Below are 24,967 nucleotides of genomic sequence, written 5' to 3'. Positions count from 1 at the left end.
TAACAGTATACACAACAATGACCTTCAATCAAAGGTAAATATTGGGACGTTTGGAATTAACAACTTTAAACATGTTTTTCTGTCTTGCATTGTAGATTTGTCTTAATGCAAATGTAGCTTATGCTGGGAATGTTTTTTTTCATTTGCACCAAAGTCTTCTGTCTAATTCCCGTATTTTCATTTATTTCTCACATCTCTCTAAGCAGGCAATATGCTAGTAGCTTGAATTACGTAATCTTTGTGCGACTGTGAGAGGTCCTACTTGTGCTTGCAGTTGTCGCACTTCTGTTTAACGTGTGTTGAATAGGTCAAACGACCTCTTGCTCTGTCAAAGATGTCTCGGTGCCTGAAATTGTTCAAATTCGCTTTGGGTTCTTCTCGAAGGGCCAACTCCAGGCTCCTGTCTTCTGGACGAGGATTGGGTAGTAGGACTGTAGGACCATTCAGTGAAGGTAAGCCGCTCGCTAACGTTAGTTCGCTAGCTAAAGCACTGCAGTTATATGAGCTAACTAACGTTAGCGTGCTCTGCCTGACGTTATATTACACAAGATCACTCACTCCCTGTCATATGCAACATGAAGTTGTCGACGACTGTGGAATGCGGTGTTTATTGACAAATGTGTCTTAACTAGCCATCCAACTATTTTTGTTTGAGCTAGCTAGCATATTTTGATATTTGGCATCTGGTGAATGAATTACATATGTGACCGGACCATTGTATATAAATATGGGGACAGTTGCATGTCTGCCCCGTACCGCAGCACAGACGACCAGTATCTTTACCAAGGATAATCAAATCAAATGTATAAGGATGTATCCTTGACCTAACCTACTTCATTGTAAACTTGCATTCATGTTGCATCAGATAAATCCAAGACAAGGACGTTCTAAAAGTGAACCATGACCACTGACACTCAATGCGTTTGAATATTCAATATGATGATTGCATGACCTCGCACACCACCTATCCCCTCCTGTCAACAGATGCCCATGTCAGGCAGCAGCAGAAACAATGGTCCAGAAGTGGCATGTGGAACCCCAGCCTTGGTCTCACCCAGTGTTCCTACTACAGCACCAAGGAAGCTGAGAGAGTCCCTCAGGATACAGACAAGGATCTAGAAGCTGAGAAAGCTCCTGCGACAGAGAAGGTTGAGGAAGTAGAGAATATTCAAGAGGCAGAGGATAAAGCTCCCGAAGAAGAACCCCTGCACACAATCATCCAAGACACAGAGAATGTCCAAGGTGATATGTTTTCTGACCTCAGACCTGTTAGCTAACATTCTCAGTTTTGTGCTATAACAATTGAAACTTCAACATCACTAGCCAGTGATTGTCATAGTATTATGATTTGGCAACATTAATGGACACTGGATAGTTGTATGTGTAGCTTATGATATACTTTAGTCCACATCCTGTGTCCTTAGCATGCTAAACTAATGAAGTTAACCGTTTTCAATCTGATTTGTCCAGGCACCTTTTCCAAGCATGAGTTCCAGGCTGAGACCAAGAAACTCTTGGACATTGTTGCTAGATCTCTGTACTCTGAGAAGGAGGTGAGGGGTGGTCTGACCAGTCACAGCAACTTGAGAACTGATTTGAATGCATATAAATGACTAACTGATGGACCAGTGATAATGTGCTTGCTGTATCTAGCTAGGTATTTCAGGAACCTTACGCTAAGATATTCTGTGTTTTTAACCTTTTCCATCCTGGCCCATTGCTCAGGTGTTCATCCGTGAGCTGATCTCCAATGGCAGTGACGCCCTGGAGAAGCTGCGCCACAAGCTGATAACGGGAGGGGGAGACACGGCCCCCATGGAGATCCACCTACAGACGGACCAGGCCAAGGGCACCTTCACCATCCAGGTACGCCCAAACCAGGACGAGGGACTAGGGTTGCTGTGGTAACTGCTAACATGCTTTAAAGAGTTTATTTACATTTTTATCCTATTTTTCTTGGAATTATTTTAGTCATGAATCATCGTCAAATGCTAATTTGATTGACTTAAAATGCACATAATCACTGTTAGATGTTTCTGTTCATTTCAAAGTTCTGTATAGCACAGTCTGCCACCTGGTGGATGAAACAGAACTTGCACAGTTATAAAACTTGCTGGCTGTAGTTCTGACAGCTGACTGTAGTTCTGACAGCTGGCTGTAGTTCTGACAGCTGGCTGTAGCTCTGACAGCTGGCTGTAGCTCTGACAGCTGGCTGTAGCTCTGACAGCTGGCTGTAGCTCTGACAGCTGGCTGTAGTTCCAAAGATAAGGAGGAAGGTATTACAGAATGGTCCTTTGCTCTTGGTGATGGCTTAACAGCAGCGTATTTATCATAGTATACCTTCCTCTTTTAGGACACAGGAGTTGGGATGAACCAAGAGGAGCTGGTGGCCAACCTGGGGACTATCGCTCGTTCTGGATCCAAGGTAAACCTCGCTCCCTTATCTTTGTTACATCTCTTACATTTCCCCATTATCTGCCTTCCCATTTCATTCATGTTTTAATTCCAATGACTTGAGGAATATTCAAAAAATCAATTATGGGCCTGTGATAATACCAGTATCACAATATTCTTTCCATGGCAAAAATGAAAACATGAAGCAGGCAACTCTTTGGTCCTTTTAAAAACCTGCTGTATGTAAAATATTGTGCCTTAGCTTGTAAAATAATGACATGACTCTGGATGACAGCGTACTGTTTGTTTCGAACAGTAGGGCTGTTTTCATAAAGAAATGAAATTCAATTTGTGGATTGTTTCTTTGCCACGTTACCAATGAGTGGTCACCATCTCTGTAACGATCTCTGGTATCGTCCCTCCCCAAATTCATCGTAATCTATTTACCTACCTCATCCCCATACTGTTTATATTTATTTACTTTTCTGCTCTTTTGCACACCAGTATCTCTATCTGCACATGACCATTTGATCATTTATCACTCCAGTGTTAATCTGCTAAATTGTAATTATTCACCTACCTCCTCATGCCTTTTGCACACAATGTATATAGACTCTTTTTCTTTTTTCTACTGTATTATTGACTTGTTTATTGTTTACTCCATGTGTAACTCTGTTGTTGTCTTGTTCACACTGCTATGCTTTATCTTGGCCAGGTCGCAGTTTTAAATGAGAACTTGTTCTTAACTGTCCTACCTGGTTAAATAAAGGTGTTCTCAACTGTCCTACCTGGTTAAATAAAGGTGTTCTCAACTAGCCTACCTGGTTAAATAAAGGTGTTCTCAACTGGCCTACCTGGTTAAATAAATGTGTTCTCAACTAGCCTACCTGGTTAAATAAAGGTGTTCTCAACTGGCCTACCTGGTTAAATAAAGGTGTTCTCAACTGGCCTACCTGGTTAAATAAAGGTGTTCTCAACTGGCCTACCTGGTTAAATAAAGGTGTTCTCAACTGGCCTACCTGGTTAAATAAAGGTGTTCTCAACTGGCCTACCTGGTTAAATAAAGGTGTTCTCAACTGGCCTACCTGGTTAAATAAAGGTGTTCTCAACTGGCCTACCTGGTTAAATAAAGGTGTTCTCAACTAGCCTACCTGGTTAAATAAAGGTGTTCTCAACTGGCCTACCTGGTTAAATAAAGGTGTTCTCAACTAGCCTACCTGGTTAAATAAAGGTGTTCTCAACTGGCCTACCTGGTTAAATAAAGGTGTTCTCAACTGGCCTACCTGGTTAAATAAAGGTGTTCTCAACTGGCCTACCTGGTTAAATAAAGGTGTTCTCAACTAGCCTACCTGGTTAAATAAAGGTGTTCTCAACTGGCCTACCTGGTTAAATAAAGGTGTTCTCAACTGGCCTACCTGGTTAAATAAAGGTGTTCTCAACTGGCCTACCTGGTTAAATAAAGGTGTTCTCAACTAGCCTACCTGGTTAAATAAAGGTGTTCTCAACTGTCCTACCTGGTTAAATAAAGGTGTTCTCAACTAGCCTACCTGGTTAAATAAAGGTGTTCTCAACTGTCCTACCTGGTTAAATAAAGGTGTTCTCAACTAGCCTACCTGGTTAAATAAAGGTGTTCTCAACTGTCCTACCTGGTTAAATAAAACTATAAAAAATAAATCTACAATCTCATTCAATTACAATGTCAGGGCCTAAGCTTTCTCATTTCATCAATTTGCTCACATTTGTTGGTGTCTCTTTTCCATTCATTCCCATTTTACCCCTGCTTCCTCTTTCTATCCCCCATCCCTTCTTCCTAGGCTTTCCTGGAGTCCCTGCAGAGCCAGGCGGAGGCCAGCAGCTCCATCATTGGTCAGTTTGGTGTGGGCTTCTACTCTGCCTTCATGGTGGCTGACCGTGTGGACGTCTACTCTCAGTCAGCCGAGCCCAGCAGCCCCGGATACAAGTGGTCCTCTGATGGGTAGGAGAGGAGGGAGGGTTGGAGAGGGGAGGAATTTGATCAGTGTGAAAAGAGGAAGGGATGGTAAGAAAGAGGAGAGAGAGAAGGATGGAGAGGTGACAGGTATGTCGATGGATTGTGCGAGAATATGGTGTGATAGCGAGGTATGTCTTAGTAACACATTTTAATATGTTTAATGTAAAAGATATGAACCACAGTGTGTGATCTCTGTGCTCCCCAGGTCTGGAGTGTTTGATGTAAAGATATGAACCACAGTGTGTGATCTCTGTGCTCCCCAGGTCTGGAGTGTTTGATGTAAAAGATATGAACCACAGTGTGTGATCTCTGTGCTCCCCAGGTCTGGAGTGTTTGATGTAAAAGATATGAACCACAGTGTGTGATCTCTGTGCTCCCCAGGTCTGGAGTGTTTGATGTAAAAGATATGAACCACAGTGTGTGATCTCTGTGCTCCCCAGGTCTGGAGTGTTTGATGTAAAGATATGAACCACAGTGTGTGATCTCTGTGCTCCCCAGGTCTGGAGTGTTTGATGTAAAGATATTAACCACAGTGTGTGATCTCTGTGCTCCCCAGGTCTGGAGTGTTTAATGTAAAATATATGAACCACAGTGTGTGATCTCTGTGCTCCCCAGGTCTGGAGTGTTTGATGTAAAAGATATGAACCACAGTGTGTGATCTCTGTGCTCCCCAGGTCTGGAGTGTTTGATGTAAAGATATTAACCACAGTGTGTGATCTCTGTGCTCCCCAGGTCTGGAGTGTTTAATGTAAAAGATATGAACCACAGTGTGTGATCTCTGTGCTCCCCAGGTCTGGAGTGTTTAATGTAAAAGATATGGACCACAGTGTGTGATCTCTGTGCTCCCCAGGTCTGGAGTGTTTAATGTAAAAGATATGAACCACAGTGTGTGATCTCTGTGCTCCCCAGGTCTGGAGTGTTTGATGTAAAGATATGAACCACAGTGTGTGATCTCTGTGCTCCCCAGGTCTGGAGTGTTTGATGTAAAGATATGAACCACAGTGTGTGATCTCTGTGCTCCCCAGGTCTGGAGTGTTTAATGTAAAATATATGGACCACAGTGTGTGATCTCTGTGCTCCCCAGGTCTGGAGTGTTTGATGTAAAGATATGAACCACAGTGTGTGATCTCTGTGCTCCCCAGGTCTGGAGTGTTTGATGTAAAAGATATGAACCACAGTGTGTGATCTCTGTGCTCCCCAGGTCTGGAGTGTTTGATGTAAAAGATATGAACCACAGTGTGTGATCTCTGTGCTCCCCAGGTCTGGAGTGTTTGATGTAAAAGATATGAACCACAGTGTGTGATCTCTGTGCTCCCCAGGTCTGGAGTGTTTGATGTAAAAGATATGAACCACAGTGTGTGATCTCTGTGCTCCCCAGGTCTGGAGTGTTTGATGTAAAGGTGATGGACCACAGTGTGTGATCTCTGTGCTCCCCAGGTCTGGAGTGTTTGATGTAAAGGTGATGGACCACAGTGTGTGATCTCTGTGCTCCCCAGGTCTGGAGTGTTTAATGTAAAGATATGAACCACAGTGTGTGATCTCTGTGCTCCCCAGGTCTGGAGTGTTTGAGATAGCTGAGGCAAGTGGGGTCAGACCAGGCACTAAGATAGTGCTGCATCTCAAGGATGACTGCAAGGAGTTCTCTGCTGAGGACAGAGTCAAAGGTATGGACCATACAAGACCCCTTTGATAACTGTACTGTCTTTTATAGACATTCCACATATATAGTAGACATTCAACATGCATAATCGTTCCTGTAAGATTCATGTCAGGGTCTGTGTCAGGCTGGGAGGCTTGCTGCTTGTCCAGGCAGGACTAACCGATGTCATATGTTGTTGCAGAGGTGGTGACCAAATACAGCAACTTTGTCAGTTTCCCCGTCTTCCTGAACGGACGACGACTCAACACTCTCCAGGTGAGCACCTGGCCCACTCTTCTGGTTCTATCAACTTCTTACAGGGTTGAGATGGACCACAGCGATTGCTTTTCATTGGACCACTGATTGTTATGGCTTAATGTCCTTCATGGGGTTGTTAGTGAGGATTAGTTGAATTGCTGGACTTATCGATGGGATTCTAATAGAGGGAATCAACTTATCTGGAAAAGTCAAGAGACAAACTGATTGACACATTAATTGGCCCTGACAACTTATTGGTTCTCAAAACTTGTTGGACTGATTCCCAGTTATTAGTCCTATTTTGTAGTGTAGTGTGTGTCTGCCTGCCTGTCTGTGCAGTGAGTGTGTGTACCTGCCTGCCTGCATGCTCTGTGTGTAACAGTGTATCCATCCGGTATATTAACGTCCCTCCCAGGCCCTGTGGATGATGGAACCCAAGTCCATCAGTGAGTGGCAGCACGAGGAGTTCTACCGTTACGTGGCTCAGTCGTACGACAAGCCCCGCTACACACTGCACTACCGCGCTGACGCCCCCGTCAACATCCGCTCCATCTTCTACGTCCCAGACGTGGTGAGGAGAGGGGGGGATCTTGGGGGTTGGGAGCAGAGGGCTAGCATGGGCTGGGGATAGAGGGTTAGGGAGCACTTGGGCACCAAGGGTGTGACTGGGGAGAGGAAGGGAGCAAACATACTTGTTGAGGAAAAGAGAAACTAATAAGTGATGTTAAATGAGATCTTTCTGAGGTCAAGGCTCTGTGACAGTTGTAAATGTGGACGTCCCGGTATGTTCACGACTGCCTGTAATATTACTGTGTGTCAATGTGTGAGCAGAAGCCGTCCATGTTTGACGTGAGCAGAGAGATGGGCTCCAGTGTGGCTCTGTACAGCAGGAAGGTTCTCATCCAGACCAAGGCCACTGAAATCCTGCCCAAGTGGCTACGCTTCCTTAGAGGTCAGTCTTTACTCAGTACCTCCTCAGCTGTGCCCATCTTAATGTCTCCCTTCATCTTTCCCCTCACATCTGCCCTCTGGTGTGTTTCCTTGTCTGTCTCTTTCCGGATCCTTTGTTGATTGTAGATGCTAGTAGTGTTACAGTATAACAGTGTGTATGTATTTGTGTATACAGGTGTGGTGGACAGTGAGGATATCCCATTGAACCTGAGCAGAGAGCTGCTGCAGGAGAGCACCCTCATCAGGTGAGACTGGAGCCCAACAACATCACCCCTTTCCAGACAATGACACTGCTATGTCAAGTCTGTTGTACACATCACCCCTCTTTTAATAGTGTCTTTCTACTCCTTCTCCCTTACATCCACGGCTCTCACTCCCTTTTATTCTCTCATGATCTCTGCTTCTCTCCCTGTCATGCTTTCGATCTGTCTCTCTCTCTCTCTACAGGAAGCTGAGGGATGTTCTACAGCAGCGTATCATTAAGTTCCTGATGGACCAGAGTAAGAAGGAACCTGAGAAATACGCCAAGTTCTTTGAGGACTACGGCCTGTTCATCAGGGAGGGTATCGTCACCACGCAGGAGCAGGACGTCAGGGTGAGACTGGGGGGCTGGGACAGGGGAGAGCAGGACGTCAGGGTGAGACTGGGGGGCTGGGACACGGGAGAGCAGGACGTCAGGGTGGGGCTGGGACAGGGGAGAGCAGGACGTCAGGGTGAGACTGGGGGGCTGGGACAGGGGAGAGCAGGATGTCAGGGTGAGACTGGGGGGCTGGGACACGGGAGAGCAGGACGTCAGGGTGGGGCTGGGACAGGGGAGAGCAGGACGTCAGGGTGAGACTGGGGGGCTGGGACACGGGAGAGCAGGACGTCAGGGTGGGGCTGGGACAGGGGAGAGCAGGACGTCAGGGTGAGACTGGGGGGCTGGGACAGGAGAGAGCAGGACGTCAGGGTGAGACTGGGGGGTTGGGACAGGGGAGAGCAGGACGTCAGGGTGAGACTGGGACAGGGGAGAGCATGACGTCAGGGTGAGACTGGGGGGCTGGGACAGGGGAGAGCAGGACGTCAGGGTGGGGCTGGGACAGGGGAGAGCAGGACGTCAGGGTGAGACTGGGGGGCTGGGACACGGGAGAGCAGGACGTCAGGGTGGGGCTGGGACAGGGGAGAGCAGGACGTCAGGGTGAGACTGGGGGGCTGGGACAGGGGAGAGCAGGATGTCAGGGGGAGGCTGGGGGGCTGGGACAGGGGAGAGCAGGACGTCAGGGTGAGACTGGGGGGCTGGGACAGGGGAGAGCAGGACGTCAGGGTGAGACTGGGGGGCTGGGACACGGGAGAGCAGGACGTCAGGGTGGGGCTGGGGGGCTGGGACAGGGGAGAGCAGGACGTCAGGGTGAGACTGGGGGGCTGGGACAGGGGAGAGCAGGACGTCAGGGGGAGGCTGGGGGGCTGGGACAGGGGAGAGCAGGACGTCAGGGTGAGACTGGGGGGCTGGGACAGGGGAGAGCAGGACGTCAGGGTGAGACTGGGGGGCTGGGACACGGGAGAGCAGGACGTCAGGGTGGGGCTGGGACAGGGGAGAGCAGGACGTCAGGGTGAGACTGGGGGGCTGGGACAGGGGAGAGCAGGATGTCAGGGTGAGACTGGGGGGCTGGGACACGGGAGAGCAGGACGTCAGGGTCGGGCTGGGACAGGGGAGAGCAGGACGTCAGGGTGAGACTGGGGGGCTGGGACACGGGAGAGCAGGACGTCAGGGTGGGGCTGGGACAGGGGAGAGCAGGACGTCAGGGTGAGACTGGGGGGCTGGGACAGGAGAGAGCAGGACGTCAGGGTGAGACTGGGGGGTTGGGACAGGGGAGAGCAGGACGTCAGGGTGAGACTGGGACAGGGGAGAGCATGACGTCAGGGTGAGACTGGGGGGCTGGGACAGGGGAGAGCAGGACGTCAGGGTGGGGCTGGGACAGGGGAGAGCAGGACGTCAGGGTGAGACTGGGGGGCTGGGACACGGGAGAGCAGGACGTCAGGGTGGGGCTGGGACAGGGGAGAGCAGGACGTCAGGGTGAGACTGGGGGGCTGGGACAGGAGAGAGCAGGACGTCAGGGTGAGACTGGGGGGTTGGGACAGGGGAGAGCAGGACGTCAGGGTGAGACTGGGACAGGGGAGAGCATGACGTCAGGGTGAGACTGGGGGGCTGGGACAGGGGAGAGCAGGACGTCAGGGTGGGGCTGGGACAGGGGAGAGCAGGACGTCAGGGTGAGACTGGGGGGCTGGGACAGGGGAGAGCATGACGTCAGGGTGGGGCTGGGACAGGGGAGAGCATGACGTCAGGGTGAGACTGGGGGGCTGGGACAGGGGAGAGCATGACGTCAGGGTGAGACTGGGGGGCTGGGACAGGGGAGAGCATGACGTCAGGGTGAGACTGGGGGGCTGGGACAGGGGAGAGCATGACGTCAGGGTGGGGCTGGGACAGGGGAGAGCATGACGTCAGGGTGAGACTGGGGGGCTGGGACAGGGGAGAGCAGGACGTCAGGGTGGGGCTGGGACAGGGGAGAGCAGGACGTCAGGGTGAGACTGGGGGGCTGGGACAGGGGAGAGCATGACGTCAGGGTGGGGCTGGGACAGGGGAGAGCATGACGTCAGGGTGAGACTGGGACAGGGGAGAGCATGACGTCAGGGTGGGGCTGGGACAGGGGAGAGCATGACGTCAGGGTGAGACTGGGACAGGGGAGAGCAGGACGTCAGGGTGAGACTGGGACAGGGGAGAGCAGGACGTCAGGGTGGGGCTGGGACAGGGGAGAGCAGGATGTCAGGGTGAGGCTGGGACAGGGGAGAGCAGGATGTCAGGGTGAGACTGGGGGGCTGGGACACGGGAGAGCAGGACGTCAGGGTGAGGCTGGGGGGCTGGGACAGGGGAGAGCATGACGTCAGGGTGAGGCTGGGACAGGGGAGAGCAGGATGTCAGGGTGAGACTGGGGGGCTGGGACACGGGAGAGCAGGACGTCAGGGTGAGGCTGGGGGGCTGGGACACGGGAGAGCATGACGTCAGGGTGAGGCTGGGGGGCTGGGACAGGGGAGAGCAGGACGTCAGGGTGAGGCTGGGACAGGGGAGAGCAGGATGTCAGGGTGAGACTGGGGGGCTGGGACACGGGAGAGCAGGACGTCAGGGTGAGGCTGGGGGGCTGGGACAGGGGAGAGCATGACGTCAGGGTGAGACTGGGGGGCTGGGACAGGGGAGAGCAGGACGTCAGGGTGAGACTGGGGGGCTGGGACACGGGAGAGCAGGACGTCAGGGTGGGGCTGGGACAGGGGAGAGCAGGACGTCAGGGTGGGGCTGGGACAGGGGAGAGCAGGACGTCAGGGTGGGGCTGGGACAAGGGAGAGCAGGACGTCAGGGTGAGGCTGGGGGGCTGGGACAGGGGAGAGCAGGACGTCAGGGTGAGGCAGGGGGGCTGGGACAGGGGAGAGCAGGACGTCAGGGTGAGGCTGGGGGGCTGGGACAGGGGAGAGCAGGACGTCAGGGTGAGGCTGGGGGGCTGGGACAGGGGAGAGCAGGACGTCAGGGTGAGACTGGGGGGCTGGGACAGGGGAGATCAGGACGTCAGGCTGAGACTGGGGGGCTGGGACAGGGGAGAGCAGGACGTCAGGCTGAGACTGGGGGGCTGGGACAGGGGAGAGCAGGACGTCAGGCTGAGACTGGGGGGCTGGGACAGGGGAGAGCAGGACGTCAGGCTGAGACTGGGGGACTGGGACGTGAGAGCAGGACGTCAGGCTGAGACTGGGGGACTGGGACGGGAGAGCAGGACGTCAGGGTGAGGCTGGGGGACTGGGACGGGAGAGCAGGACGTCAGGGTGAGGCTGGGGGGCTGAGACGGGAGAGCAGGACGTCAGGGTGAGACTGGGGGGCTGGGACAGGGGAGAGCAGGATGTCAGGGTGAGGCTGGGGGGCTGAGACGGGAGAGCAGGACCTCAGGGTGAGACTGGGGGGCTGGAGAGCAGGACGTCAGGGTGAGACTGGGGGGCTGGGACAGGGGAGAGCTGGACGTCAGGGTGAGACTGGGACAGGGGGGAGCAGGGTGAGACTGGGGGGCTGGGACTGGGGAGAGCAGGATGTCAGGATGAGACTGGGACGGGGGAGCAGGGTGAGACTGGGGGGCTGGGACAGGGGAGAGCAGGACGTCAGGGTGAGACTGGGACAGGGGAGAGCAGGGTGAGACTGGGGGGCTGGGACAGGGGAGAGCAGGACGAGACTGGGGGGCTGGGACAGGGGAGAGCAGGACGAGACTGGGGGGCTGGGACAGGGGAGAGCAGGACGAGACTGGGGGGCTGGGACAGGGGAGAGCAGGACGTCAGGGTGAGACTGGGACAGGGGAGAGCAGGACGTCAGGGTGAGACTGGGACAGGGGAGAGCAGGACGTCAGGGTGAGACTGGTGAGACTGGGACAGGGGAGAGCAGGACGTCAGGGTGAGACTGGGACAGGGGAGAGCAGGACGTCAGGGTGAGACTGGGACAGGGGAGAGCAGGACGTCAGGGTGAGACTGGGACAGGGGAGAGCAGGACGTCAGGGTGAGACTGGGACAGGGGAGAGCAGGACGTCAGGGTGAGACTGGGACAGGGGAGAGCAGGACGTCAGGGTGAGACTGGGACAGGGGAGAGCAGGACGAGACTGGGACGGGAGAGCAGGACGAGACTGGGACGGGAGAGCAGGACGAGACTGGGACGGGAGAGAGCAGGACGAGACTGGGACGGGAGGGAGCAGGACGAGACTGGGACAGGGGAGAGCAGGACGAGACTGGGACAGGGGAGAGCAGGACGAGACTGGGACAGGGGAGAGCAGGACGAGACTGGGACAGCGGAGAGCAGGACGTCAGGGTGAGACTGGGACAGGGGAGAGCAGGACGTCAGGGTGAGACTGGGACAGGGGAGAGCAGGACGTCAGGGTGAGACTGGGACAGGGGAGAGCAGGACGTCAGGGTGAGACTGGGACAGGGGAGAGCAGGACGTCAGGGTGAGACTGGGACGGGAGAGCAGGACGTCAGGGTGAGACTGGGACAGGGGAGAGCAGGACGTCAGGGTGAGACTGGGACAGGGGAGAGCAGGATGTCAGGGTGAGACTGGGACAGGGGAGAGGTGGGGTGGAGGAATGGAGGTGTGAAGAATAGAAAAAATGGTATGCGTGTAGGTTTTTTGGGGAAGGGAGCAAGAGGATCATGTCCTAGGAATCAGAAATGTGAATTATGTCAGTCATGTCCCACACTCATTATCACTCAGTCCTTTCTGTCTCTCTCGCTGTCTTTGTACAGGAGGACATCGGCAAGCTGTTGAGGTTTGAGTCTTCAGCGCTACCCGCGGGCCAGCAAACCAACCTGAAGGAGTACGGCTCCCGTATGAAGGCTGGGACACGTAACATCTACTACCTGTGTGCCCCAAACCGACACCTGGCTGAACACTCCCCCTACTTTGAGGCCATGAAGCAGAAAGACATGGAGGTGAGTTGTTTTCAGATAGCCTGCTACCAGATCTGTTGGCTGTCTTGCTAACTCCTATGAGCATTGTCATGTCAAACAACGACCACAGATCTGGGACCAGATGGGAATATGAGACAGAAGTGATGGTGGAGGATAATGTCTGTTCATCAGTGGTGGGCAGGATTTCATCATTACTCCCTCTAGTTGTTGTCAGTCTGTTTTCTTTCTCTCCTTTTCTGTGTCTCCAGGTGCTGTTCTGCTATGAGCAGTTTGACGAGCTCACCCTCCTGCACCTCAGAGAGTTTGACAAGAAGAAGCTGATCTCTGTGGAAACAGACATTGTGGTGGACCACTACAAGGAGGAGAAGTACCAGGACAGCAAGCCTGGTAAGACCCATCTCTCTCTGACCATGTCACTGAATGCTGCGGGAATTTACATTCGAGGGGAAATCCTTGCTTCCACTTATGTCACATTTTCACCTGATCATGGATATCAATAACCAGGTTTCCTTCCAACCTGTTAATGTGAGTGAAGTTTGTTGGATAAAAAATGTCATGACAGGCCTGAGGGAAACAGCTAATTTGTCAGTAAACTTTCCAAATGTCGACAAAACAAAATATGATGGACAATGTGGGATATTTTTGTGTCTGTAAAATGAATTATGTGGGAAATGCCGGTGGATACGCTTTTATGTGTAAGTATTGTGTGGTCCTCTCACTAGGACTGGGGAAAGCCCTCAGTTCATTAGGCTTCAGATGGAGGTTATGAAGAACTTCACTAGGACTGGGGAAAGCCCTCAGTTCATTAGGCTTCAGATGGAGGTTATGAAGAACTTCACTAGGACTGGAGAAAGCCCTCAGTTCATTAGGCTTCAGATGGAGGTTATGAAGAACTTCACTAGGACTGGAGAAAGCCCTCAGTTCATTAGGCTTCAGATGGAGGTTATGAAGAACTTCACTAGGACTGGAGAAAGCATGCAGTTCATTAGGCTTCAGATGGAGGTTATGAAGAACTTCACTAGGACTGGGGAAAGCCCTCAGTTCATTAGGCTTCAGATGGAGGTTATGAAGAACTTCACTAGGACTGGGGAAAGCCCTCAGTTCATTAGGCTTCAGGTGGAGGTTATGAAGAACTTCACTAGGACTGGAGAAAGCCCTCAGTTCATTAGGCTTCAGATGGAGGTTATGAAGAACTTCACTAGGACTGGGGAAAGCCCTCAGTTCATTAGGCTTCAGATGGAGGTTATGAAGAACTTCACTAGGACTGGGGAAAGCCCTCAGTTCATTAGGCTTCAGATGGAGGTTATGAAGAACTTCACTAGGACTGGGGAAAGCCCTCAGTTCATTAGGCTTCAGATGGAGGTTATGAAGAACTTCACTAGGACTGGGGAAAGCCCTCAGTTCATTAGGCTTCAGATGGAGGTTATGAAGAACTTCACTAGGACTGGGGAAAGCCCTCAGTTCATTAGGCTTCAGATGGAGGTTATGAAGAACTTCACTAGGACTGGGGAAAGCCCTCAGTTCATTAGGCTTCAGATGGAGGTTATGAAGAACTTCACTAGGACTGGGGAAAGCCCTCAGTTCATTAGGCTTCAGATGGAGGTTATGAAGAACTTCACTAGGACTGGGGAAAGCCCTCAGTTCATTAGGCTTCAGATGGAGGTTATGAAGAACTTCACTAGGACTGGGGAAAGCCCTCAGTTCATTAGGCTTCAGATGGAGGTTATGAAGAACTTCACTAGGACTGGGGAAAGCCCTCAGTTCATTAGGCTTCAGATGGAGGTTATGAAGAACTTCACTAGGACTGGGGAAAGCCCTCAGTTCATTAGGCTTCAGATGGAGGTTATGAAGAACTTCACTAGGACTGGGGAAAGCCCTCAGTTCATTAGGCTTCAGATGGAGGTTATGAAGAACTTCACTAGGACTGGGGAAAGCCCTCAGTTCATTAGGCTTCAGATGGAGGTTATGAAGAACTTCACTAGGACTGGGGAAAGCCCTCAGTTCATTAGGCTTCAGATGGAGGTTATGAAGAACTTCACTAGGACTGGGGAAAGCCCTCAGTTCATTAGGCTTCAGATGGAGGTTATGAAGAACTTCACTAGGACTGGGGAAAGCCCTCAGTTCATTAGGCTTCAGATGGAGGTTATGAAGAACTTCACTAGGACTGGGGAAAGCCCTCAGTTCATTAGGCTTCAGATGGAGGTTATGAAGAACTTCACTAGGACTGGGGAAAGCCCTCAGTTCATTAGGCTTCAGATGGAGGTTATGAAGAACTTCACTAGAACTGGGGAAAGCCCTCAGTTCATTAGGCTTCAGATGGAGGTTATGAAGAACTTCACTAGGACTGGGGAAAGCCCTCAGTTCATTAGGCTTCAGATGGAGGTTATGAAGAACTTCACTAGGACTGGGGAAAGCCCTCAGTTCATTAGGCTTCAGATGGAGGTTATGAAGAACTTCACTAGGACTGGGGACAGCCCTCAGTTCATTAGGCTTCAGATGGAGGTTATGAAGAACTTCACTAGGACTGGGGAAAGCCCTCAGTTCATTAGGCTTCAGATGGAGGTTATGAAGAACTTCACTAGGACTGGGGAAAGCCCTCAGTTCATTAGGCTTCAGATGGAGGTTATGAAGAACTTCACTAGGACTGGGGAAAGCATGCAGCTCATTAGGCTTCAGGTGGAGGTTATGAAGAACTTCACTAGGACTGGGGAAAGCCCTCAGTTCATTAGGCTTCAGGTGGAGGTTATGAAGAACTTCACTAGGACTGGGGAAAGCCCTCAGTTCATTAGGCTTCAGATGGAGGTTATGAAGAACTTCACTAGGACTGGGGAAAGCCCTCAGTTCATTAGGCTTCAGGTGGAGGTTATGAAGAACTTCACTAGGACTGGGGAAAGCCCTCAGTTCATTAGGCTTCAGGTGGAGGTTATGAAGAACTTCACTAGGACTGGGGAAAGCCCTCAGTTCATTAGGCTTCAGGTGGAGGTTATGAAGAACTTCACTAGGACTGGGGAAAGCCCTCAGTTCATTAGGCTTCAGGTGGAGGTTATGAAGAACTTCACTAGGACTGGGGAAAGCCCTCAGTTCATTAGGCTTCAGATGGAGGTTATGAAGAACTTCACTAGGACTGGAGAAAGCATGCAGTTCATTAGGCTTCAGGTGGAGGTTATGAAGAACTTCACTAGGACTGGGGAAAGCCCTCAGTTCATTAGGCTTCAGATGGAGGTTATGAAGAACTTCACTAGGACTGGGGAAAGCCCTCAGTTCATTAGGCTTCAGATGGAGGTTATGAAGAACTTCACTAGGACTGGGGAAAGCCCTCAGTTCATTAGGCTTCAGATGGAGGTTATGAAGAACTTCACTAGGACTGGGGAAAGCCCTCAGTTCATTAGGCTTCAGATGGAGGTTATGAAGAACTTCACTAGGACTGGAGAAAGCATGCAGTTCATTAGGCTTCAGGTGGAGGTTATGAAGAACTTCACTAGGACTGGGGAAAGCCCTCAGTTCATTAGGCTTCAGATGGAGGTTATGAAGAACTTCACTAGGACTGGGGAAAGCCCTCAGTTCATTAGGCTTCAGGTGGAGGTTATGAAGAACTTCACTAGGACTGGGGAAAGCCCTCAGTTCATTAGGCTTCAGATGGAGGTTATGAAGAACTTCACTAGGACTGGGGAAAGCCCTCAGTTCATTAGGCTTCAGATGGAGGTTATGAAGAACTTCACTAGGACTGGGGAAAGCATGCAGTTCATTAGGCTTCAGATGGAGGTTATGAAGAACTTCACTAGGACTGGGGAAAGCATGCAGTTCATTAGGCTTCAGGTGGAGGTTATGAAGAACTTCACTAGGACTGGGGAAAGCATGCAGCTCATTAGGCTTCAGATGGAGGTTATGAAGAACTTCACTAGGACTGGGGAAAGCCCTCAGTTCATTAGGCTTCAGATGGAGGTTATGAAGAACTTCACTAGGACTGGGGAAAGCATGCAGCTCATTAGGCTTCAGGTGGAGGTTATGAAGAACTTCACTAGGACTGGGGAAAGCCCTCAGTTCATTAGGCTTCAGATGGAGGTTATGAAGAACTTCACTAGGACTGGGGAAAGCCCTCAGTTCATTAGGCTTCAGATGGAGGTTATGAAGAACTTCACTAGGACTGGGGAAAGCCCTCAGTTCATTAGGCTTCAGATGGAGGTTATGAAGAACTTCACTAGGACTGGGGAAAGCCCTCAGTTCATTAGGCTTCAGGTGGAGGTTATGAAGAACTTCACTAGGACTGGGGAAAGCCCTCAGTTCATTAGGCTTCAGGTGGAGGTTATGAAGAACTTCACTAGGACTGGGGAAAGCCCTCAGTTCATTAGGCTTCAGGTGGAGGTTATGAAGAACTTCACTAGGACTGGGGAAAGCCCTCAGTTCATTAGGCTTCAGATGGAGGTTATGAAGAACTTCACTAGGACTGGGGAAAGCCCTCAGTTCATTAGGCTTCAGATGGAGGTTATGAAGAACTTCACTAGGACTGGGGAAAGCCCTCAGTTCATTAGGCTTCAGGTGGAGGTTATGAAGAACTTCACTAGGACTGGGGAAAGCCCTCAGTTCATTAGGCTTCAGGTGGAGGTTATGAAGAACTTCACTAGGACTGGGGAAAGCCCTCAGTTCATTAGGCTTCAGATGGAGGTTATGAAGAACTTCACTAGGACTGGAGAAAGCATGCAGTTCATTAGGCTTCAGGTGGAGGTTATGAAGAACTTCACTAGGACTGGGGAAAGCCCTCAGTTCATTAGGCTTCAGATGGAGGTTATGAAGAACTTCACTAGGACTGGGGAAAGCCCTCAGTTCATTAGGCTTCAGATGGAGGTTATGAAGAACTTCACTAGGACTGGGGAAAGCCCTCAGTTCATTAGGCTTCAGATGGAGGTTATGAAGAACTTCACTAGGACTGGGGAAAGCCCTCAGTTCATTAGGCTTCAGATGGAGGTTATGAAGAACTTCACTAGGACTGGAGAAAGCATGCAGTTCATTAGGCTTCAGGTGGAGGTTATGAAGAACTTCACTAGGACTGGGGAAAGCCCTCAGTTCATTAGGCTTCAGATGGAGGTTATGAAGAACTTCACTAGGACTGGAGAAAGCATGCAGTTCATTAGGCTTCAGGTGGAGGTTATGAAGAACTTCACTAGGACTGGAGAAAGCATGCAGTTCATTAGGCTTCAGGTGGAGGTTATGAAGAACTTCACTAGGACTGGGGAAAGCCCTCAGTTCATTAGGCTTCAGATGGAGGTTATGAAGAACTTCACTAGGACTGGAGAAAGCATGCAGTTCATTAGGCTTCAGGTGGAGGTTATGAAGAACTTCACTAGGACTGGGGAAAGCCCTCAGTTCATTAGGCTTCAGATGGAGGTTATGAAGAACTTCACTAGGACTGGAGAAAGCATGCAGTTCATTAGGCTTCAGGTGGAGGTTATGAAGAACTTCACTAGGACTGGAGAAAGCATGCAGTTCATTAGGCTTCAGGTGGAGGTTATGAAGAACTTCACTAGGACTGGGGAAAGCCCTCAGTTCATTAGGCTTCAGGTGGAGGTTATGAAGAACTTCACTAGGACTGGGGAAAGCCCTCAGTTCATTAGGCTTCAGATGGAGGTTATGAAGAACTTCACTAGGACTGGGGAAAGCCCTCAGTTCATTAGGCTTCAGATGGAGGTTATGAAGAACTTCACTAGGACTGGGGAAAGCATGCAGTTCATTAGGCTTCAGATGGAGGTTATGAAGAACTTCACTAGGACTGGGGAAAGCATGCAGTTCATTAGGCTTCAGGTGGAGGTTATGAAGAACTTAAGGTGATGAAAGTGCACAGTGATCTTGACGCTCCTTTCCAATAAATCTCCAGGGTCTGATTCTGGTGACATGTTGTTTGATGCTTGGCTGCCGTTTGACGACAAAAAGTAATTTATCTCTTTTGCCCGTAATAATGTCATGTAGGCTACACCAGCACTGTTTCTGCCAGCTGTTGGCTGGAGCGCCCTGCTACACCAGAGTGGACACGCTCTCTATTTAACGTGTTGTGAGAGAACCCTCAGTACTGTTGACAATAGAAACCCATTTAACTTTGTATTTTTTATTCAGTAAAAAAATGCAAAAGGTATTTTATGTACATTACGTCATCACACACAGCCTTTTGTCCCTACAAGTGACTGATGAAAACACATCTCTGGTGGGAAAACACATCTCTGGTGGGAAAACACATCTCTGGTGGGACAACACATCTCTGGTGGGACAACACATCTCTGGTGGGACAACACATCTCTGGTGGGACAACACATCTCTGGTGGGACAACACACATCTCTGGTGGGACAACACATCTCTGGTGGGACAACACATCTCTGGTGGGACAACACATCTCTGGTGGGACAACACACATCTCTGGTGGGACAACACACATCTCTGGTGGGACAACACACATCTCTGGTGGGACAACACATCTCTGGTGGGACAACACATCTCTGGTGGGACAACACATCTCTGGTGGGACAACACACATCTCTGGTGGGACAACACACATCTCTGGTGGGACAACACACATCTCTGGTGGGACAACACACATCTCTGGTGGGACAACACACATCTCTGGTGGGACAACACACATCTCTGGTGGGACAACACACATCTCTGGTGGGACAACACACATCTCTGGTGGGACAACACACATCTCTGGTGGGACAACACACATCTCTGGTGGGACAACACACATCTCTGGTGGGACAACACACATCTCTGGTGGGACAACACACATCTCTGGTGGGACAACACACATCTCTGGTGGGACAACACACATCTCTGGTGGGACAACACACATCTCTGGTGGGAAAATGCACAGGTTTTTATGCAGATTTTGTCTCCAATTGGATGGAATCCTGGCTAATGGGAGACGAAGTGAAATCTGCCTCTTAGCCTCCAACCACAGAGCTAATCTAGGAGTTAACCTAGCGTCAGACAGCAATATGAAGTACTCTAAAACTAACTCTGTGTTCTCTCCTGTGTCTATAGCCTCTGAGCGTCTGACAGAGGAGCAGACTGAGGACCTGATCTCCTGGATGAGGAACAATCTGGGAAACAGAGTCACCAACATCAAGGTACTGCTACCCTACCATCACTATCTACACTATTCAACATCAAGGGACTGTTACCCGACCATCACTATCTACACTAGTCACCAATATCAAGGTACTGTTACCCTACCATCACTATCTACACTAGTCACCAACATCAAGGTACTGTTACCCTACCATCACTATCTACACTAGTCACCAACATCAAGGTACTGTTACCCTACCATCACTATCTACACTATTCAACATCAAGGTACTGTTACCATACCATCACTATCTACACTATTCAACATCAAGGGACTGTTACCATACCATCACTATCTACACTAGTCACCAACATCAAGGTACTGTTACCCGACCATCACTATCTACACTATTCAACATCAAGGTACTGTTACCCTACCATCACTATCTACACTATTCAACATCAAGGTACTGTTACCATACCATCACTATCTACACTAGTCACCAACATCAAGGTACTGTTACCCGACCATCACTATCTACACTATTCAACATCAAGGTACTGTTACCCTACCATCACTATCTACACTATTCAACATCAAGGTACTGTTACCATACCATCACTATCTACACTAGTCACCAACATCACGGTACTGTTACCCTACCATCACTATCTACACTATTCAACATCAAGGGACTGTTACCATACCATCACTATCTACACTAGTCACCAACATCAAGGTACTGTTACCCGACCATCACTATCTACACTATTCAACATCAAGGTACTGTTACCCTACCATCACTATCTACACTATTCAACATCAAGGTACTGTTACCCTACCATCACTATCTACACTATTCAACATCAAGGTACTGTTACCCTACCATCACTATCTACACTATTCAACATCAAGGTACTGTTACCCGACCATCACTATCTACACTAGTCACCAACATCAAGGTACTGTTACCCTACCATCACTATCTACACTATTCAACATCAAGGTACTGTTACCCTAGCATCACTATCTACACTAGTCACCAACATCAAGGTACTGTTACCCTACCATCACCATCTACACTAGTTCCATTACCCTGATCACTATAACCCAGTGGGGAACGGTTCAGGGCCTCTTCCGTGGTCTTGTGTGACTGATTTGATCCAGCCTATATATACAGTAACTACTGGCTAACTGGACTTTGGTACCGTATGTAAGAATCAGTCCATTTGTAAGATTTCCTTTGTCTGTGACTGCTCATTCTTCACCTTTGACCCCATGACCTCCAGGTGACCCCTCGTCTGGATACCCACCCAGCCATGATCACGGTGCTGGAGATGGGTGCTGCACGCCACTTCCTGCGTACCCAGCAGATGGCCCGCAGCACAGAGGAGAGGGCCCAGATACTGCAGCCCACCCTGGAGATCAATGCTGGGTACAGGAGGGGGAATGGAGGGATGGAGGGGAGAGGGATCTCTAAATCGAGGCGTGTTTTATGCAAATCCATAAGTTTCAAGTTTTATTTGTCACATGCACAAGTGAAATGCTTAACTTGTCAGCAGTATTCAATGTCAAAATAGTATTGTGTTGATTTGTGCTTGTCTCCTACTCTCCCTTTCCTCTGTAGTCATGACCTCATCAAGAAGATGCACTCACTGAAGGAGTCCGACTCTGCACTCGCACAACTGCTGCTGGAGCAGGTAGAGTACACTATCCTGGGTCACACTATCCTGGGTCACACTATCCTGGATCACACTTTCCTCGGTCACACTATCCTGGGTCACACTATCCTGGGTCACACTATCCTGGGTCACACTATCCTGGGTCACACTATCCTGGGTCACACTATCCTGGGTCACACTATCCTGGGTCACACTATCCTGGATCACACTATCCTGGATCACACTATCCTGGATCACACTATCCTGGGTCACACTATCCTGGGTCACACTATCCTGGGTCACACTATCCTGGGTCACACTATCCTGGGTCACACTATCCTGGGTCACACTATCCTGGGTCACACTATCCTGGGTCACACTATCCTGGGTCACACTATCCTGGGTCACACTATCCTGGATCACACTATCCTGGATCACACTATCCTGGATCACACTATCCTGGGTCACACTATCCTGGGTCACACTATCCTGGGTCACACTTTCCTGGGTCACACTATCCTGGGTCACACTATCCTGGATCACACTATCCTGGGTCACACTATCCTGGGTCACACTATCCTGGGTCACACTTTCCTGGGTCACACTTTCCTGGGTCACACTATCCTGGGTCACACTATCCTGGGTCACACTATCCTGGGTCACACTATCCTGGGTCACACTATCCTGGGTCACACTATCCTGGGTCACACTATCCTGGGTCACGCTACGATCCTGGATCACGCGATCCTGGATCACGCGATCCTGGGTCACACGATCCTGGGTCACACGATCCTGGGTCACACTCCCTACACTTTGGGGTCTGAAGCCATATCAAGCTGGGACCAGGGTTTGGGCCCATTCCATTTACAGTGTAATTTCAGTTTACTTCCTGAATTGTACTGAATTGAAATGGAATTTACCCTCAACACTGGTTGAGACACAAACATTATCAGCACTTTAAAAAACATGGTAGTTAGATTCTCTGGAAATGGGGCTCTTCGGGACATTCATAGTTCTCTGAGCTTAATGGCAATCTGTTTCACTCTTATTTGTGTCAGTTTCATTCTCATACCTGTTGTGTTCGGACTCCTAGATATCAAACTAAGATGAAGCCTTGAGACGGTGGTATTAGACCAGTCTTGCATGTGTCTCTAACCCTTCTGATCCTTGACCTCAAGATCTACGACAACGCCATGATCGCAGCGGGCCTCAACGACGACCCCCGACCCATGATCGCCCGCCTCAACAACCTGCTGACCAGGGCGCTGGAGAAACACTGAGACGTCACGGCCGTCAACTGTAGACCCTACACACTACAGTCACTGCCTGGTTTAACTCCCCATCTCCCCAACCAACTGTCCTACTGGTCAGGTCACTGTAGGCCCTACATAGACACATGACCTGGCTCTACATGCTGCAGATACTACCCCCATCATCAACACACGGCTCTGGTGGCCTTTCCACATTCAGGCCTGCCCATCTGTACCCCAGAAAAGTCCCTTCAATACCAACGGACTGTTGGAGGAGAGCAGGGAGGCTTCGGCCTGCTCAGAGACCTGAAAATGGAGTAGACGGACACGACTCAAGCTGTGGATGTGTGTGTTGCTCAGACTCTCCAGCAGTGTTGACTCATGTTGTGTGTGATGACCCAGATATTTATCAGACTGTGTCATGAGCAGAGTGGAAACCCCAGATCTGAAGAATGGGTTAGGGCTTTGTAAAGGACGTCTTATTGACATTGGGACTGGTGTAATGATCGTACACATTTCCATGACGTGCAGACTTCCTAGATGACCGTTCAATACAATTGTTACCGTTGGCCCTCTTTTTTTCTTCCTATTTTAGTGTTTGTCATCTTGATTCGGGTTCCTCATTTTTTTTGTACCATTTTTTTTGTTAGGTGATATTTTCCTCCCAGCTATTCCTCAGATATGATGGTTGGCAATCCCAATATTAGAGCCATAGATTCCTGTCCTTCAGAGAATAGTATTCAAACTGATTGTAAAGACTTATTTTACAATTAGATGTGTTGCTGGGAGAAATTTGTACGAGATGGTAATATACAATCTGTGTGGAATTTGACAAATTCAGTGCTCAAGTTATCCATCCAATTGTTTTTTTGTACCTGTTAACAATGGTTGACATCGAAGAAAGAGCGCATCTAATACTCAGATTGTAAAGTATGATACTGATGTATTGTGAATAAAACCCATTTACTGAACCCTGTGGATTGACCTCTAGAGGCCTGTTTATACCTGGTGCTAACATGCGTAATGCGTCCTGTAGTCAGGCACACGGTCTAGCTGGATGTCTCGTGTAAACAGATGTTTTATGCAACCATTTAAGGCTGGGATTCAATCCATTCTGTATTATAGCACACATTTTCCAGGTCATTTCTGATTGAGTCTGCAGAGATGACTGTAAATGCGCTATCTGTGGACGTAGAGGAAAATGCCTTTAAAAGCTGAATTGGTGGCTGTCCAGCCTGCTGCTCTATGGAGTGAATGTATCTAAAAATATCACACTCAAATAAGAGGGACCAGGAAAAAGAAGACATGTTAATACCATGTGTAGATGAGGCAAAGCTTCATCAGATAGTGATGGGATCTACACCCTTGCCGAAGCACTTTCTAAAACAAATTCCATCCACTTTCTCAAAAAATGTCCATCCACTTTCTCAAAAAATGCTTCGGCAAGATTAAAACCTGTGACACCTCTTGTTTTTTCACATATTTAAAGGTAGTACACTGAACAACAATATACACATGTAAAGTGTTGGTCCCATGTTTCATGAGCTGAGGTAAATAAAATCCCAGACATTCTCCATACACATAAAAAGCTTATTTCTTTCAAATTTTGTGCACAAATTTGTTTACGTCCCTGTTAGTGAGAATTTCTCCTTTGCCAAGATCAGGGCTGCCCAACCCTCTTCCTGGAGATCTACCGTCCTGTGGGTTTTCAGTCCAACCCTCTTCCTGGAGATCTACTGTCCTGTGGGTTTTCAGCCCAACCCTCTTCCTGGAGATCTACCGTCCTGTGGGTTTTCAGTCCAACCCTCTTCCTGGAGATCTAGTCCTGTGGATTTTCAGTCCAACCCTTTTCCTGGAGATCTACAGTACTGTGGGTTTTCAGTCCAACCCTCTTCCTGGAGATCTACCGTCCTGTGGGTTTTCAGTCCAACCCTCTTCCTGGAGATCTACTGTCCTGTGGGTTTTCAGTCCAACCCTTTTCCTGGAGATCTACAGTACTGTGGGTTTTCAGTCCAACCCTCTTCCTGGAGATCTACCGTCCTGTGGGTTTTCAGTCCAACCCTCTTCCTGGAGATCTACTGTCCTGTGGGTTTTCAGCCCAACCCTCTTCCTGGAGATCTACCGTCCTGTGGGTTTTCAGTCCAACCCTCTTCCTGGAGATCTAGTCCTGTGGATTTTCAGTCCAACCCTTTTCCTGGAGATCTACAGTACTGTGGGTTTTCAGTCCAACCCTCTTCCTGGAGATCTACCGTCCTGTGGGTTTTCAGTCCAACCCTCTTCCTGGAGATCTACTGTCCTGTGGGTTTTCA

General features: G+C 49.7%; 1 protein-coding gene across 1 annotated transcript; it reads left to right on the top strand.

Moving 5' to 3' along the window:
- The first annotated feature begins 231 nt into the window (after nt 1-231).
- LOC110485269 (heat shock protein 75 kDa, mitochondrial) lies at nt 232-23,636 on the top strand. The gene is made up of 18 exons (XM_036939092.1): nt 232-452; nt 985-1,242; nt 1,471-1,553; nt 1,726-1,866; nt 2,354-2,425; nt 4,209-4,369; nt 5,939-6,048; nt 6,226-6,299; nt 6,697-6,852; nt 7,113-7,233; nt 7,408-7,477; nt 7,680-7,827; nt 12,528-12,713; nt 12,941-13,079; nt 19,720-19,805; nt 21,037-21,182; nt 21,375-21,447; nt 22,587-23,636. The coding sequence occupies exons 1-18, from the start codon at nt 335-337 to the stop codon at nt 22,686-22,688; spliced, it is 2,244 nt and encodes a 747-aa protein (XP_036794987.1). The 5' UTR covers nt 232-334; the 3' UTR covers nt 22,689-23,636.
- The last annotated feature ends 1,331 nt before the right edge of the window (nt 23,637-24,967 follow it).

The sequence above is a fragment of the Oncorhynchus mykiss genome, chromosome 12 (assembly GCF_013265735.2).
Source record: "Oncorhynchus mykiss isolate Arlee chromosome 12, USDA_OmykA_1.1, whole genome shotgun sequence".
NCBI lineage: Eukaryota > Metazoa > Chordata > Actinopteri > Salmoniformes > Salmonidae > Oncorhynchus > Oncorhynchus mykiss.
The sequence above is the reverse complement of the archived record's forward strand: the minus strand, read 5'-3'. Positions and strand labels throughout refer to the sequence as shown.

Bases quoted from the DNA above. Each gene is read 5' to 3' on its own strand.
- LOC110485269 (XM_036939092.1), top strand. From the start codon at position 335: ATGTCTCGGTGCCTGAAATTGTTCAAATTCGCTTTGGGTTCTTCTCGA. The intron at 1,243-1,470 runs GTGATATGTTTT...TGATTTGTCCAG, and splicing joins AGACACAGAGAATGTCCAAG to GCACCTTTTCCAAGCATGAG. The intron at 12,714-12,940 runs GTGAGTTGTTTT...CTGTGTCTCCAG, and splicing joins TGAAGCAGAAAGACATGGAG to GTGCTGTTCTGCTATGAGCA.